The sequence below is a fragment of the Eretmochelys imbricata genome, chromosome 2 (genome assembly GCF_965152235.1).
Source record: "Eretmochelys imbricata isolate rEreImb1 chromosome 2, rEreImb1.hap1, whole genome shotgun sequence".
NCBI lineage: Eukaryota > Metazoa > Chordata > Testudines > Cheloniidae > Eretmochelys > Eretmochelys imbricata.
In genome coordinates, this window is record NC_135573.1 from 90718008 (window position 1) to 90731852 (window position 13845).

General features: G+C 40.9%; 1 protein-coding gene across 1 annotated transcript in view; it reads left to right on the forward strand.

The window, feature by feature from the left end:
• IMPA2 (inositol monophosphatase 2) overlaps positions 1-13845 on the forward strand; it is a 34491-nt gene that overhangs the window by 12161 nt on the left and 8485 nt on the right. The window contains exons 3-7 of the mRNA XM_077810462.1: positions 2222-2326; positions 3615-3660; positions 6280-6388; positions 10156-10264; positions 10452-10603. Of these exons, the coding sequence (XP_077666588.1) occupies positions 2222-2326; positions 3615-3660; positions 6280-6388; positions 10156-10264; positions 10452-10603 (521 nt within the window). The remainder of the gene's footprint in view (positions 1-2221; positions 2327-3614; positions 3661-6279; positions 6389-10155; positions 10265-10451; positions 10604-13845) is intronic.

Here is a 13845-nt window from a genome sequence, read left to right on the forward strand (position 1 = left end):
AGGGACATCCAACCAAGATTTTTAGATTTTTTTTATTCCCTTTTTCTTAAATTATTTTTGTTCAGGTACTTCTTAGTTTAAAAAGGAAATTCTAGTAGTGACAAACATTACCAGAGTTGTCACTGCAATCAGAGATATTTGTGATGTGGCAGAACGATGCAAAATAGTGGTAAAGTTTGTTAAAAACTCATTTCTATGCTGGATGCCTCAATTTTCGTTTTGCTTTACTGATTCTTTAAAAATAAAGAATTTCAGTATTTTATTTCAATACTTTCATGGATTTTAATGAGCATTTTCTAGATGACAGATTTTTTTAACTTTCTTTTTCTAATGTAACAATATACATAGTGAAATGGTTTGGACTCTTCACAGAATGAGGCACTCATCATGTAGTTCTCCATTAATGACATTATTCTTACCACAAAGCAGTATCTTTCAATGCTATGTTATGCACTATGGGCTGATCCTGCTCCCATGGAAGTTAATGGGATTGTTACCATTTACTTCACTGGGTACAGGATCATACTATATGAGTCTGACCTTGCACCAGTGACGTCAACGAGACTGAGCTTTGCCATTGACTCAGATGGGCATGAGATCAGGCTCTGTTCCTGGACATTTATTTTTCCTGTGTTAAGTCCTTTTAAAATCACTGGTGCCAATAGTTACAACTAGTTTTAGTTACAAAGGAACTTTCCTGCATTACAAAAGTTTTGACAGTAAATACTACATATAACTGGTCTTATACAGCAAATACGTTTCTTTGCCTTCCTTTTCCCCCTCACCATGCTCTCTTCTCCCTCTGTCCCTCCCTATCAAAGCCCTGAGGGTCCTTTCTCTCCTTGCCATCACTCACTTCAGTGCTCCAACCCTTTTTCTAGACCGCCCACAACGGCCTGAACTGTAGCCACCATCTTCCCAGCCAAAGAAGACTGTCACGTCAGAGATAGTCATTGTCTCTCTCTAACATTGTTTACTCTCAAGTACCATGAATCTGTTGCCTCCCTTTCTCTCCACAAGGCAGAATGCTGCTGCCATCATGCCATTCCAATCCCCAGGGAGCCCAACGGGCAAGAGTTGAACATGCCCCATGCCGGCAGCTCCTCCCATGTGGCTGTACCACCCCCAGCCCCGACCCCGTCCCTTCCACGCAGTTGTCTGCGTGACTGCCTCTCCTGTGTGGGGTCTGTACAGCCATGCCGGAGGACAGGACTGGGGGCAGTACAGCTGCACCAGAAGAGCTGCTAGCATGGGACGCTGGCTCCTGGGAGCGGCAGCCCCATGTTCTTCTCCTTTTGCTGCTGCGGGTCCCGGGAAAGCCCTGCAGTTCCACGGATACCGATTTATATCTGCAGGTATAATATAAATTTGTATATATAAATATACAATATATATATAAATTTGTATCCACTGAGAGCTCTACAAATACCTAAATGATTTTATGTGTACCCCTGGTTGTGAACCACTGATCTGGGGAATGGCAAAGATAACTAAGGCAGGTAGGACAGATGCCAGAACTGGATGTACAATTCCCAGGAAAAGGAAAACCGAAAATCTATTGAAATAAATTATGACAGGACAGAAAATCAGCAGCTCAACCTGGAATTCAATGGGCTTCTGTAAATTTTCTATTTTTTTTTTTTAATTCTGTTGAATTACTTTGAGTCTTGTGAAGAGGAAAGTTCAGCTTTGTGAACTTTTTACTTCCTGATCTACTCTGCTATTACAAATTATGGTAGGAGTTCTAAGGCTGTATTATTTCCTGGTGAATTCACCTGCAAGGAATGGAGGGTACATTTGGCAGCCTGCATTACTTCCTGCTAGAAGTGGGCCTGAGCTGCCAAATTGCAATCCAGATCTAAACTTCTGCCAAAGTTGGGGTTTCATTTCAGATCCATCTCTGCATGCGTTACGTGACTTTGAAGTATGTATCATTAACATATAGGGAGGGGGAACTAGAATGGGATATTTTTAATATACCGTAAAAAACAATTTTCTGACCTATCTGTTTAGAACTTCTTTACAAAGTTTCTGTGAGTTGGTGGGTGGTAGCGGTGGGCTTTTTGTGCGGGGTTGTCGGTGGGTTTTTTTTGTTTGTTTTTGTTTTTGTGGTTTTTTTGGTAACTAAACTTTAAAGATACATGACTGTAACAATAGTCCCCAAAAGCCAAGAAGGTGGAGTTGAGTTTTCTGAGCATACTTTACTCCATGTCAAATATAGGTTTATTGGAGAAGAGTCCACTGCTGCTGGTTCAAAATGTGTCCTCACTGACAATCCTACCTGGATTATTGATCCCATTGATGGAACCTGCAATTTTGTGCACAGGTAAATTCAGTAACATGGAGAATTGTTAAAATATAGTAACTTCAGTTTCTCATAAATCCTTCTCTCCCTCCATTACTGAAATATATTTCACTGTGTTAAGTTTGCTCAATTTACACTTACCTATAGCATTATATTTATAAACTGAGGGGCTTTCCCTGAACAAGACCTGCAGGATCCATTCCAGTATCTTTTTATATCTGATATAGTATTTGATACTCCTGGGAGAATTCTGCTCCACTGCGCATGTGCAGAATTTATATTGCCCACAGATTTCTTTGCTTCCCCGCAGAAAAATGACTTTCTGATGGGGAAGCAAAGGGAAGCCACAAAAGCCATCGTACGACGCGCCCCAGCAGTAAGTTTTGGGTGCCCAGGGCAGCCGGCAGAGAGGTAAATCACTGTGGGGTAGGGGGTGGGACTGGGAAGGACCCAGGCTTCTACCCTGCACCAGGCTCAGCTACTAGTCCAGGCTGGGCTGGGGAGGACAAGACTTCCACTTCCCCTGCACGGCATCTGGGGCCGGGTCAGACCTACCCCCAGATTTCTCCCCCGGCTGCAGGAAGCTCTGCAAACTGTCCCCCCTCCTTCTGCGCTTCCTGCACCCATCGCTCCTCAGCTTCAGGGGGAGGGATCCCTGTACAGGGAGCTGCTCTCCCATCCGCCCAATTCCCATGTATCAAGACCCCCTCATACTCAGACCCTCCCGCTGAGCCTTGCCCCCACACTCAGAACCCACCCTGCTGAGCTCCATTCCCCCTGCACCTGGATCACCCTGATGAGCTATCCGCACCCGGACCCCCACCCCACCGTGCCCCAACCAGCTGCAAGACAGAAGGAAACATAAGAGGTTTCATTTATTGTTGACCTCAGGTACAAAGTTTCTCCCTAATTAATTACTATCTGCAAAGTGCTCTGAGATCATTGGATGAAACATACTCTAAGTATAAATTATTATTTATTACAATAATAATATTTTGAGGTCAAGTTATTTATTTACGCTAAGGGGAAAAATCACTAAAATATATGTTTAATATACACAGCTTATTTATGTTTTCATAAATTTATTTTTTTAACTTTTTGAAATATTAGTTTTGATTAAAAAAAAAGAATTGACAAAGTACAAGGGACTGTCTTGGGTGGAAACAGAGGGAAGGTATAATGTAGATTAAGTTTTTAGTTAAGTAAAATTATAGTGCTCTCTGTGGGTTCTGTTGCTGCTGGGAGTTGTGGAATTTGCGTGTTTAGAGAAATTATTCATGAATAGTACTTTCTTTCTTATTTTCCACAGGTTTCCAACAGTGGCAGTTAGCATTGGATTTGCTGTTAACCAAGAGGTATAAAATGTGTTCTGAGAGCTGGTAACCTGAGATCCAGCTACAAACCTCAGAGCCATGTGGGAACTAAAAAATTAATACAAAGGCTCTTTCCATGCTATTGAAATGTGTTTGGTCACACCACACCAAAATAACACCCTAATCCTGCAAACCTTTACTCCTGTAGGTAGTCCCATGTTAACTGGATTTATATATTATTAAAAAGGGACTACTGATGTAAGAGTTAATAAAGTCAGGCACTAAGAAGTTATGTTTAAATTGTGACTAAGCGTCTCTATATTTATCTTCTACTGTTCTCTTGTTATTATGCTGATTCCTATTGCTTTAAAGCTGTTAGCAACCTCCGTGACTCTCAGACAGTTGTTGATGTACAGTATATAGTAGGTTTCAGAGTAGCAGCCGTGTTAGTCTGTATTCGCAAAAAGAAAAGGAGGACTTGTGGCACCTTAGAGACTAACAAATTTATTTGAGCATAAGCTTTCGTGAGCTGCAGCTCACTTCATCGGATGCTCACGAAAGCTTATGCTCAAATAAATTTGTTAGTCTCTAAGGTGCCACAAGTCCTCCTTTTCTTTTTGAGTACATAGTAGGATTACTTTTTGTGATACGTGCAAAGTTATGGTTTGGATTCCCTTAATCTACCTTTGTGTGCTTTTGAGATGCAGTAAATTTAATATTATTCCATGTACCTTCATAATAGGCTGTCCATAGAAAAACAAAGAACCTGGCCTTGGTGCTTGGGAATACTGTTCTTTTTAAGTTTCCTAGTTCTCACCATTCATTTCGGAGATGTTTGTACAGCTACTGTAGTTTTACAGTTTGATTTATAAAATAAAAGTAGCTATTTTTAAGTAGTTATTCCCACTATTGTAAAATGTACCTCTTGGGCCTTTGCATTTATATGCATTGACATGCCGTTAGCTCCCATTGAAGCCAACAGGAATTTTATGTGTGCAAGGAATGCAGCATCAGGCAAATTCAGCGATTTGTGTGCAAGGAATGCAGCGATTCAGGCAAATTCAGCGGCCTAATTTTCAGATGTGATGAGGACGAGCAACACCCTTTGGTTTGGACAGTATAGTACTGTATGTGTATCTAGATTGACTGCAGCTTGCCTTTAAAAACATAGCAACTATAAAGACATGCTTTAGTGCCATTCCAAAGATTATTCCTTCCCAAATTTTCCAAATATTGCATATAATTACAAAACAGCTTTCTTTAGTATTTATTTATTTTCTATAGCACCCACCATGCTTTAGATGCTGCTAAAACAAAAAACAATCATATTAAATTTCACCATCTATTGTAGTAAAAAAAAACAGACAAAAGTAAAATAATAACTCGATAAAGGAGCCAAAATGGGCATAGGTGAACTGACCTGAATAGAAAGATCTAGCCTTAAGCCCTGAATGCTGCTAAAGAGAGATTCTTATGAATATCTTCAGACCTGGAGTTCCATACATAGGGACCCTGAACCGAGAAGAGTCTGGCTCCAGGATGAATAGCAAGGAAAACCCATTCCCTCTGAGCGATCTTTGAGGACTCTTGGGTGAGAGGTGGTCACTCAGATAGCATGGGTCACTCAAGTAGCATGGTTGCAGCAAGGGACTGGGAGTCTAGAAGATCTGAGTCCTATTACTGACTCTTCTACAAACTTCTTCTATGACTTTGGGCAAGTCACTTAACTTCTCTATGTCTGTTTCCCTATGAGTAAAATGTAGATAATATTTTATCTCATAGTAATGGTGTGAGGATTGATTCATTAATGTATGTAAAGTGTTTTAAGATCTTCTGATGGAAGGTACTATAGTTGTGCAAAATATTAGGTACTTTGGGCCTGGATTATTAAGACTCCAATTGTGAACCCCTTATTCCCATTTGTAAGCAGGTGCTTGCACAAATAGTTCAGTGTTGCCAACTCTCAAAATTCTATCATGAGTCTCGTGATATTTGGTGTTTTTCTTCAAGCCCCAGCTCCTGGAGTCAGGTGATTTCACGAGAATCTCAGCGTTCATTTAAAAGATCAGTTAGCTTCTAGCCTTCATGATTGCAGAGAAAAACTCAAAGATGACTTGAGTGCACCTCAAGGGCTCAAAAGATAGAAGGCAAGTGAAATGTACTATGACATGCAAACTATGTATTTTTTTAAAAAACTGCCTGATTTGAAAGCCAATCTCATGTGTTTTGGAGGTCTGAGTCATGAATTTGAGATGCTTGAGGTTGGCAATATTAATAGCCCCAGTGAAGTCAATGGGCCTATTCATGTGAGTGACTGCTCACCAATGGGAGTAAAGTGTTCGGAATCTGGCCCTGGGCGATTTACATATTCTCAATAACTCCTTGAATTGCATTTCAGAGTAACTTTTTATTCCGTTCTAATAGTGTGCGTACGAATGAGCTGTGAATAGATGGAATTAATATCTCTCTTTCTAAACTGAATTTTATATGTTGTGTATCTAAAACGTCAGTGTAACAGTAAAATTATTTATTAGCAGTGGCATAATCTTTGGTTATATAGCTAATTAAAATAATTTTGATCTTTCTGCCATTAGTAGTTGTTTATACTTGTGATGAGTAATTTGAGTTGCATTCATTTCTTTCCTTTTCAAAATCTTAAAGCTTGAATTTGGTGTAATTTACCATTGCACTGAAGAACGATTATATACTGGTAGAAGAGGTCAAGGGGCATTTTGTAATGAAAAAAGGCTTCAGGTATCAAAAGAGACAGGTTGGTCTAGATTTTTGTTAGAACTCTAAAATAAATATGTTGAATTTCAGAGTTGATACTAATCCTAAATGGAAATTATTATCCTGATTTAAAGTATCTTTCCTGCATTATAACGGTGTTTTTCCTGGAAACATAAGGATGTTCCCAAATTTCTGTTTAAAATATGCAGCTTTATGTGAATTACTATTAAATGGTCCTAGAATATTTTGCAGTTTCCACACGATCAGTATTGATCCAAAACCACTCCTTTAAGATAAAGAAATAGGATTAAATTCACCACTATACTATGCCTTCTGTACACTGGTGTTACTCCTGGGATACAAAGTACAGCTGGAATGGTGAATCAGGCCCACATTATTATGGCATCTGTCATTCACTTATTTTCAGATGACTTGATGCTGCCATATACTGTATCTTGTTTCTAAACACATATGCCAGTAGTAAATGGAATTAATGGATGCATACATTATACTTATTTAAAAACAACGTGCCGTGATGCGTGTGAGAGGTCTGTTTCATCATACAATTAGAACACTTAATCCATACTGTATTGGGATTTATTACTATAAACCTAATAAAGTGATTCTGCATTTGCCTAGTTATAATAGTTAAGCTCAATCAAATGCACATAAAGACAAGAAGTTTTTTTTTAACAAATCCAATGCAGAAGATAAGACGGCATTAATTAGCAGATAGAAGCAAGCAGATGTCACAGAGCTGTATCTTTGTACCCCAGAAATGATAAAAATTACAGCAGAAAAATGGTTTGGTGCAGACTGAAACCATAGTAAATTAAAGCAATTTAATGTACAGATTAGATATGGGTCCAGACCAACCCTGGATGACCAGAACTTCCCTGATAGCTGGAAAAATTTGGATCCAGATCCAGACTTTGTATCTTGGACCAGTCTTTAGTGGGCCAGGTTTATTTATCTGGAGAAAGAGAGTACAAATGGTACACTTCTCCCCCACAGGAGCAGCTGTGCCTGAGGGAGGACATTTACCCCTGAATAGGTGTCCATGGTCGTACCCTAGCCATCCTTCCAAAGGTGTTCTGCCAGGGGAGGGAAGTTTTAAAATACAGCCCATGTTCCACAAGAATCCCCTGGGCAAAGAATTTCCCAACTGCCCTACATCCTTCATAAACTGGCCCCATTCACTTTTATGTCCAAATGGTGGTGGGCCTTCATCTGAGCAAGGGCTGTGGGAGACTTTCACCACTTTGTCCCAATTCCCTGTGGACTTTCTGCTAATGTGGGAGTCCAGAACGTAAGGGGAGGGTCAGATCCCATACTGTTTAAGATGCTTTATAATTTTTTTCTCTTTTGAGATGTGCTCATTGGGGAGGTGGGGGGTAGGATTTTGAACAGGGAAGATGGAGAATATTTTTATTGATTGTTATGGTGTTTAAATGTAGCCCATTTACAGTTGTTCTTGTCCACTAAAGATTTTAACTTCAATAGAATGAACTACCTCTGGAGTACAAGATATTTTTCCTTGTGCTGGCTTCTGGGATTTGTGGCTTTTAGGCTGCTATGTTACTGCATGCTTTTGTTTCAGGAAATGTATTTTCTATAGAAAATGTTGATGTACAGTATAAAATTAGATTAGTGCTAGCTATGTTCAGCATTTAACAATTCAGAACTAAAGAGAATCACATTTTGGTGATGACAGAATTTTTAAAAGGTTATGTCACAGTAAGAAAACAGAGATGTGGTCTGGGATATCCACCACTCACGGATTTAAATAATCGTAATGAAGGAACATCCCAAAGATATAAAATTCCCTTTGTCAAACGTTGTCACAGTTTAAAGCCAGGCCTGGCCTTAAGTGTGCTGATACCATAAATGACAGGTTTTTTGGTTTTTTTGTTGGGTAGTTTTTGGTCTCCACTCTGCCCCCTTCAATAATCAAAAATGTTGGTCCGTTGTCTCTTTTCCTCCCACATTTACCCAGGTCACTGTCATCTCTCTTCTGCCAACCCTCCCTATTTCTCTTCCTCTCATCAGGGTGGAGAACTTGTCTTCTGGTCAGCTGTCTCCTGTAGTTTGTATTCCTGAAGCCACCTTGTATCTTTTCACTAGATGGTCTCTTCTCTAAGTTCAATTCCACCCTATGCCTTAAGCCCTAACCCTCCTCAAAGTGTTTCAGTCTTTAAATCCAATTACTAAATTAGCATAACTTTGACTAAGTATTAGGAAATGTTTGTTTATTCATCAGGAACACATTTACAATAGTTTTCACAGTTCCATAGAATAGTTATTTTTGTTATGACCGAGGTATACTTGGCATGAATGCATGGTGTAAATAATAATGTCTGTAGTAAGGCATGCATTCAATATGCCATAATTGTAAACACTGAATGTATTATGCAGAAGACCAAAAGCGGATTACTTTCAACCTCCAGAAATTTCCAGTTATGGCAAAGTAATGCATGCCCTACATTGTGTCCCTATAGTTTTAAAGTAGAATTGTGCTTCTATACTTTAATGTAATGTTTTTAAAAATGGTTATGAAGTCTGTGTTTCTGCAGTTATGTTTGTGATATCCTGTGACTGTTTTATTCTCATTACATGTATATTACTCAACCATTTCTAATCAGCTTGCTTGAATCCATAATGCCCTTTTACATTCGTAGGTCACCAGTACCTGGCATGCCAATTTAATTACAAGATGTCTCAGGCCACATTAATTTGTCTAGGAAATACCACTCGCTAGCACCACACAGCATTTGGTCCACTATCCCTACTTAATGACAGGTTTCAGAGTCGCAGCCGTGTTAGTCTGTATTCGCAAAAAGAAAAGGAGTACTAGTGACACCTTAGAAACTAACCAATTTATTTGAGCATAAGCTTTCGTGAGCTACAGCTCACTTCATCGGATGCATTCAGTGGAAAATACAGTGGGGAGATTTATATACACAGAGAACATGAAACAATGGGTAAATCATTTGGAAGGAATACTGTATATACTTCTTAAAATAATACATATGTTGTTGGCCTGAATGTGACCTCACCTGATCTAATACCCATTGAACTCAATGTGAATCTTTCCTTTGGCTTTAAGAGTCCTTGGCTTTGATTAGGCCCCTATACTGCTGTAAATCAGAAGTTACTGAATTAAACACAATACAAAAGGAAAAACTAGTGCTGCAAAAATTAATTCAGAATTAGACCTATTGACTTTTTTTATATAGAATAACTGGTAAATATATTGATACTTGCACATTTGTGACTTTTGTAGTCTTTCCAATGTCCCAATGTAAAAGGGGGTAGTTATTGCAAGATAAATGGAGTTTGGTGGATATATTTAATTGATCTTTACTTATCATACACTTACCTCTGTCTAATTAAAATGAATGGTCTTATCCAAGAGATCAAAGTTCCCTGTTCAGGAAGCATTCTGCTTTAAAATACAATTAATTTACAGTGGAATGCATAGATCTTATGTCAATTACTTTTAGCTGACTGCTAAAAGTTTGTGAAATCACCAAAGGCTGACTGGTCAATGAAGGAAAAATTCCATGGGAACAAAGGAAACACATAGAAACTGCAGTTTTGTTCTTATTCTTCCTTCCCTTCTTTTACCAAACAAATATTTTTAGATAACCAAACTGTGTGAGCAGTTCAGTCTTGTTACAGTCATTTAGACAAAAGCAGTTTCTCTTCCTGAGAAAGAATATGAAAAGAAGAACATAATGTGGAGAAATTGCCAAGACCTACTTTGAAAGGCTGTTGAGTTAATAGAAACAACTGTCTACATTGCAGATAAGTCGAAGGCCTTGATCTTAACAGAAATTGGTCCAAAACGTGACCCTGAGACTTTGAAATTGTTCCTCGGTAACATGGAGAGCTTACTCAAAGCCCAAGTACATGGGTAAGGTTTTTAAGAAAAAAATTTATTATGTTAAAAATCATAAACATTCTCAACTTTCTAAAATTCCAAGCAGAATGTTATTGTACTTAAATCAAATGTGATGCATATTGTACCCTGTTAATAAATACCTGGGTTGAAATAAAAGCAGTTTTCCCCCTTTCATTCTTTTATACCTCTCTGCTTCTAGGATCCGTGTAATTGGAAGTGCTACCTTGGCTCTGTGCCATCTAGCATCTGGTGCTGCAGATGCATATTACCAGTTTGGTTTACATTGCTGGGACTTGGCAGCAGCTACTGTCATTATTAGAGAGGCAGGTGGTATTGTGATAGATACTTCAGGTGAGTAAAGTATGCTGTTTTGGAGCAGGGACTGTGTCTTCATGTTTGGAAAGCACATAATAGGGACTACTACAATCTAAATAATTGTCACACTCAGTTTTTTTTCAATCACCTTTCATAGCCTCTGAGGGGTGAGGCAGATAAATGTTCAGATGATTAGCCTTTCTAGTTTGGGCTGTAGTCTTCTTTTTTACTTCCCCATCTCTGTCTAATCTATCTGTGTACTTACACGGTCCTCATTTCAATACTATCTGAATATCTCCCTTGAAACAGAAATAATTATAATCTCTCTCTCTTCCTTCCCCATTGGTAGGAGAAAAGGCTTGATTTGTATATGGGTTTTGTGTGTGTATGTGAGAAGAAGAGAAAAGGTTTTGTGTGTGTATGTGAGAAGAAACTGAGGGAAAACTAAGATGAATAATTGAGTTTTGCATTTAGTTCTGAAAGTGGAGGATCAGTACAGTCAAGTCTGGATCTGATAGGATGGGGTATGATTTTCTGGCCAGCTGGAGATAGAGGGTGGTGGGTTTTCCATCAGCACTTTAAGAGCTGCGAGGCTGAGGACCAACATAAAAACAAGAGTAGATGTTCTTGAGTGGGGGTGTTATAGAGAAGACTAGTTCTATAGAGCAGTTCTGTCTTCCTACCAGCATCACTGAAGCCTTTCCTGGGTTCAGTTTTTGCTATCTGATCTTCATCCAGAAGGTAATTTCAGTTAGATATTCAGAAAGCTGATAGATAGTGATCTTTATGCTTGGTGTAAAGGAACAATGGAGTTGGGTGTTGCCTACATTTCAGTCTATGTTATCTTGCCAATGCTCCCAATGTTTACTCATAGATGCTGAATAATATGGGAGTGGAACTGAGTTTGCGTTTATAGCTGAGGGATTAGGACAGGAGTGGGCAAACTTTTTGGCCCGAGGGCCACATCAGGGTGCAAAATTGTATGGAGGGCCAGGTAGGGAAGGCTGTGCCTCCCCAAACAGCCTGGCCCCCTCCCACTTCCCGCTCCCTGACTGCCCCCTCAGAATCCCCAACCCATCCAACGCTCCCTGCCCCCTGACTGCCCTAACCCCTATCCACACCCCTACCCCCTGCCAGGCCCCCCTGGGATTCCCATGCCTATCCAACCTTCCCTGTCCCCTGACCAGCCCCCCAAGAACCTCCACCCCATCCAACTTCCCCCTGTCTCCTCACTGCCCCCCAGGACTCCCTGCCCCTTATCCAACCCCCCGCCCCCTTACCATGCAGCTCAGAGCAGCAGGATCTCGTAGCCCTGCCACCTGGCCGGAGCCAGCTGCACTGCCCACGTGGCGGTGTGGCTAAAGGGGAGGGGGAACAGTAGGGGAGGGGCCGGGGACTAACCTCTCTGACCAGGAGCTCAAGGGCCGGGCAGGATGGTCCCGGGGGCCAGATGTAGTTTGCCCACCTCTGGATTAGGAGGTAGAGGAACAGTTACCCATAGTGATCCTCTGGCTTTGTTCTGAGAGGAGGGATCTAAGCCAATTCAAAGCATTTCTGTTCATTCCTTTAGCTCCTAGAGGCAAGACAGGTGTATTTATCAGTAGTATCAAATGCCTCAGACAAGCCCAGTAAAATGGGCATGGACCGGAGAAGGTAATCCACCTGAGCAACACATGCTGTCTCAGTATTATACTCCCTGCCCTCACACCTCACTTAGAGGGATCCATGATTCTGACAGATAACAAGTGGAGTTGGAGATGCCTTTTTGCCAGCTCTCTCATAGTCTGCTTGGAAAAGGAAGCTTAGATGCTGAGCAGTAGCCTCCAAGTTCTCTGGAATTGCATGATAGTTTTTAAATTCTGGTTGGACTATTGCATGTTTGGGAGTGGATGGTAGAGTCCCCTCAAAAGGAGATATTAACAGCCTGTTGCCAGGGTTTCTTCCCGGCGTTCTCTTTTCTTTACCATCCAGGAATGGCAGGGGAAAGAGTCACAAGGGGGTGAGGGGCCCGGCCCTGATTATGACTGTGTCAGTCTACTATAATTACTACTGGCATGAAGAGGCAGAATTCTTGGGAAGAGGACTCTGTTTCTAGTCCTGTTCTTACCTTCTTGTTCTTGATGGCCTCTGAGGGTATTCTGCACAACTGTGATCTAATTCCGTGCAGTGGGAGGTGCTGTGTTCTGGAATTGGGTGGAGACCTATGGGTATATGTAGAGATTCACAATCTAGAAAAATTCTGCAAGGTGTGACTTTGCTATCTCTGTGGTAGAGGAGAGCAGAGGTAAACTCTTTGCCTCCCTTAAAGAAGGCTGGGTTTACAGAAAAACTTTGCTCCTTAGTCTCCCTGTGTTTTCTGCCACCAACACCAAGTTTTCTTCCTTCCTGCATTTTCTGCCATAGGTTGCCTGAGAACCTTGGCAATCTGTGTGGGCAGTGGGATGAGAGGGGCCCTTTGGTGCTAGAGTGTCTATAACAGTACTCCGTGAGAGATTGTAGTGCCTCACTGATTCTTCTATCCCTTTGTCTCTTGGCTGCATAGTTTTCTATGAGTAAATTTTGGAGTTTGGCTCCGTCCAAGGTTATTCTGGGGTGGACCATGGTGGTGCTTCTACTTGCTTTGCACTGGGGAGAGCTTTAATTTCCTCTGCTGCTGTTACAATTACAGTGCCTGGTAAGCAATAGGTTAAGATAAGCTGTCTGATCCAAAGGCACTAGCAATGCAACTTCAATAAGTCAGTCATTAGAGAGACATTCTAATAGAAATGCAGCTAACAAACTCGTTTCCTATATCAGAATATTGCTTCCATGGACATTCCCCTCCTCCCTCCCCCACAGTGGAAGTAGGAGTCCTCCGATGGTTCTTCCCATTCCGTTGTCCTTTCCAGGAGTACAGGTTTCCCGCAATTTTGAGTGACCTTTTTTGAACGTTGTCCCTTGGTAGCTATTTATGGGCTGCTTTTATAGCCTCAATATCTTTGTATTCTTTTCTCTTTCCCTCCCAGCCCCATACAGGTCCTTCGCTTATAGTGATAATCCAGTGAAACATCTCAGGTCTGGCCCACTCGGCCCTGGGCTCTGGCTGGCTAGTTTCATCACAGTTTTGCATTTCCAGTCTAGGGCTTTCCCGGGTCAGAGATGCTGAGAATGAATGTCTGTGTCTTTGAGTAAGCCCTTTAAAGTGTCACATTTGAAGTACACAGCTGGCCCAGCAGAGATTATGGTGAGACTCCTAAACAGATTTCAGCAAAGATGGAGGCTTCTTGGAAAGAAAGGGC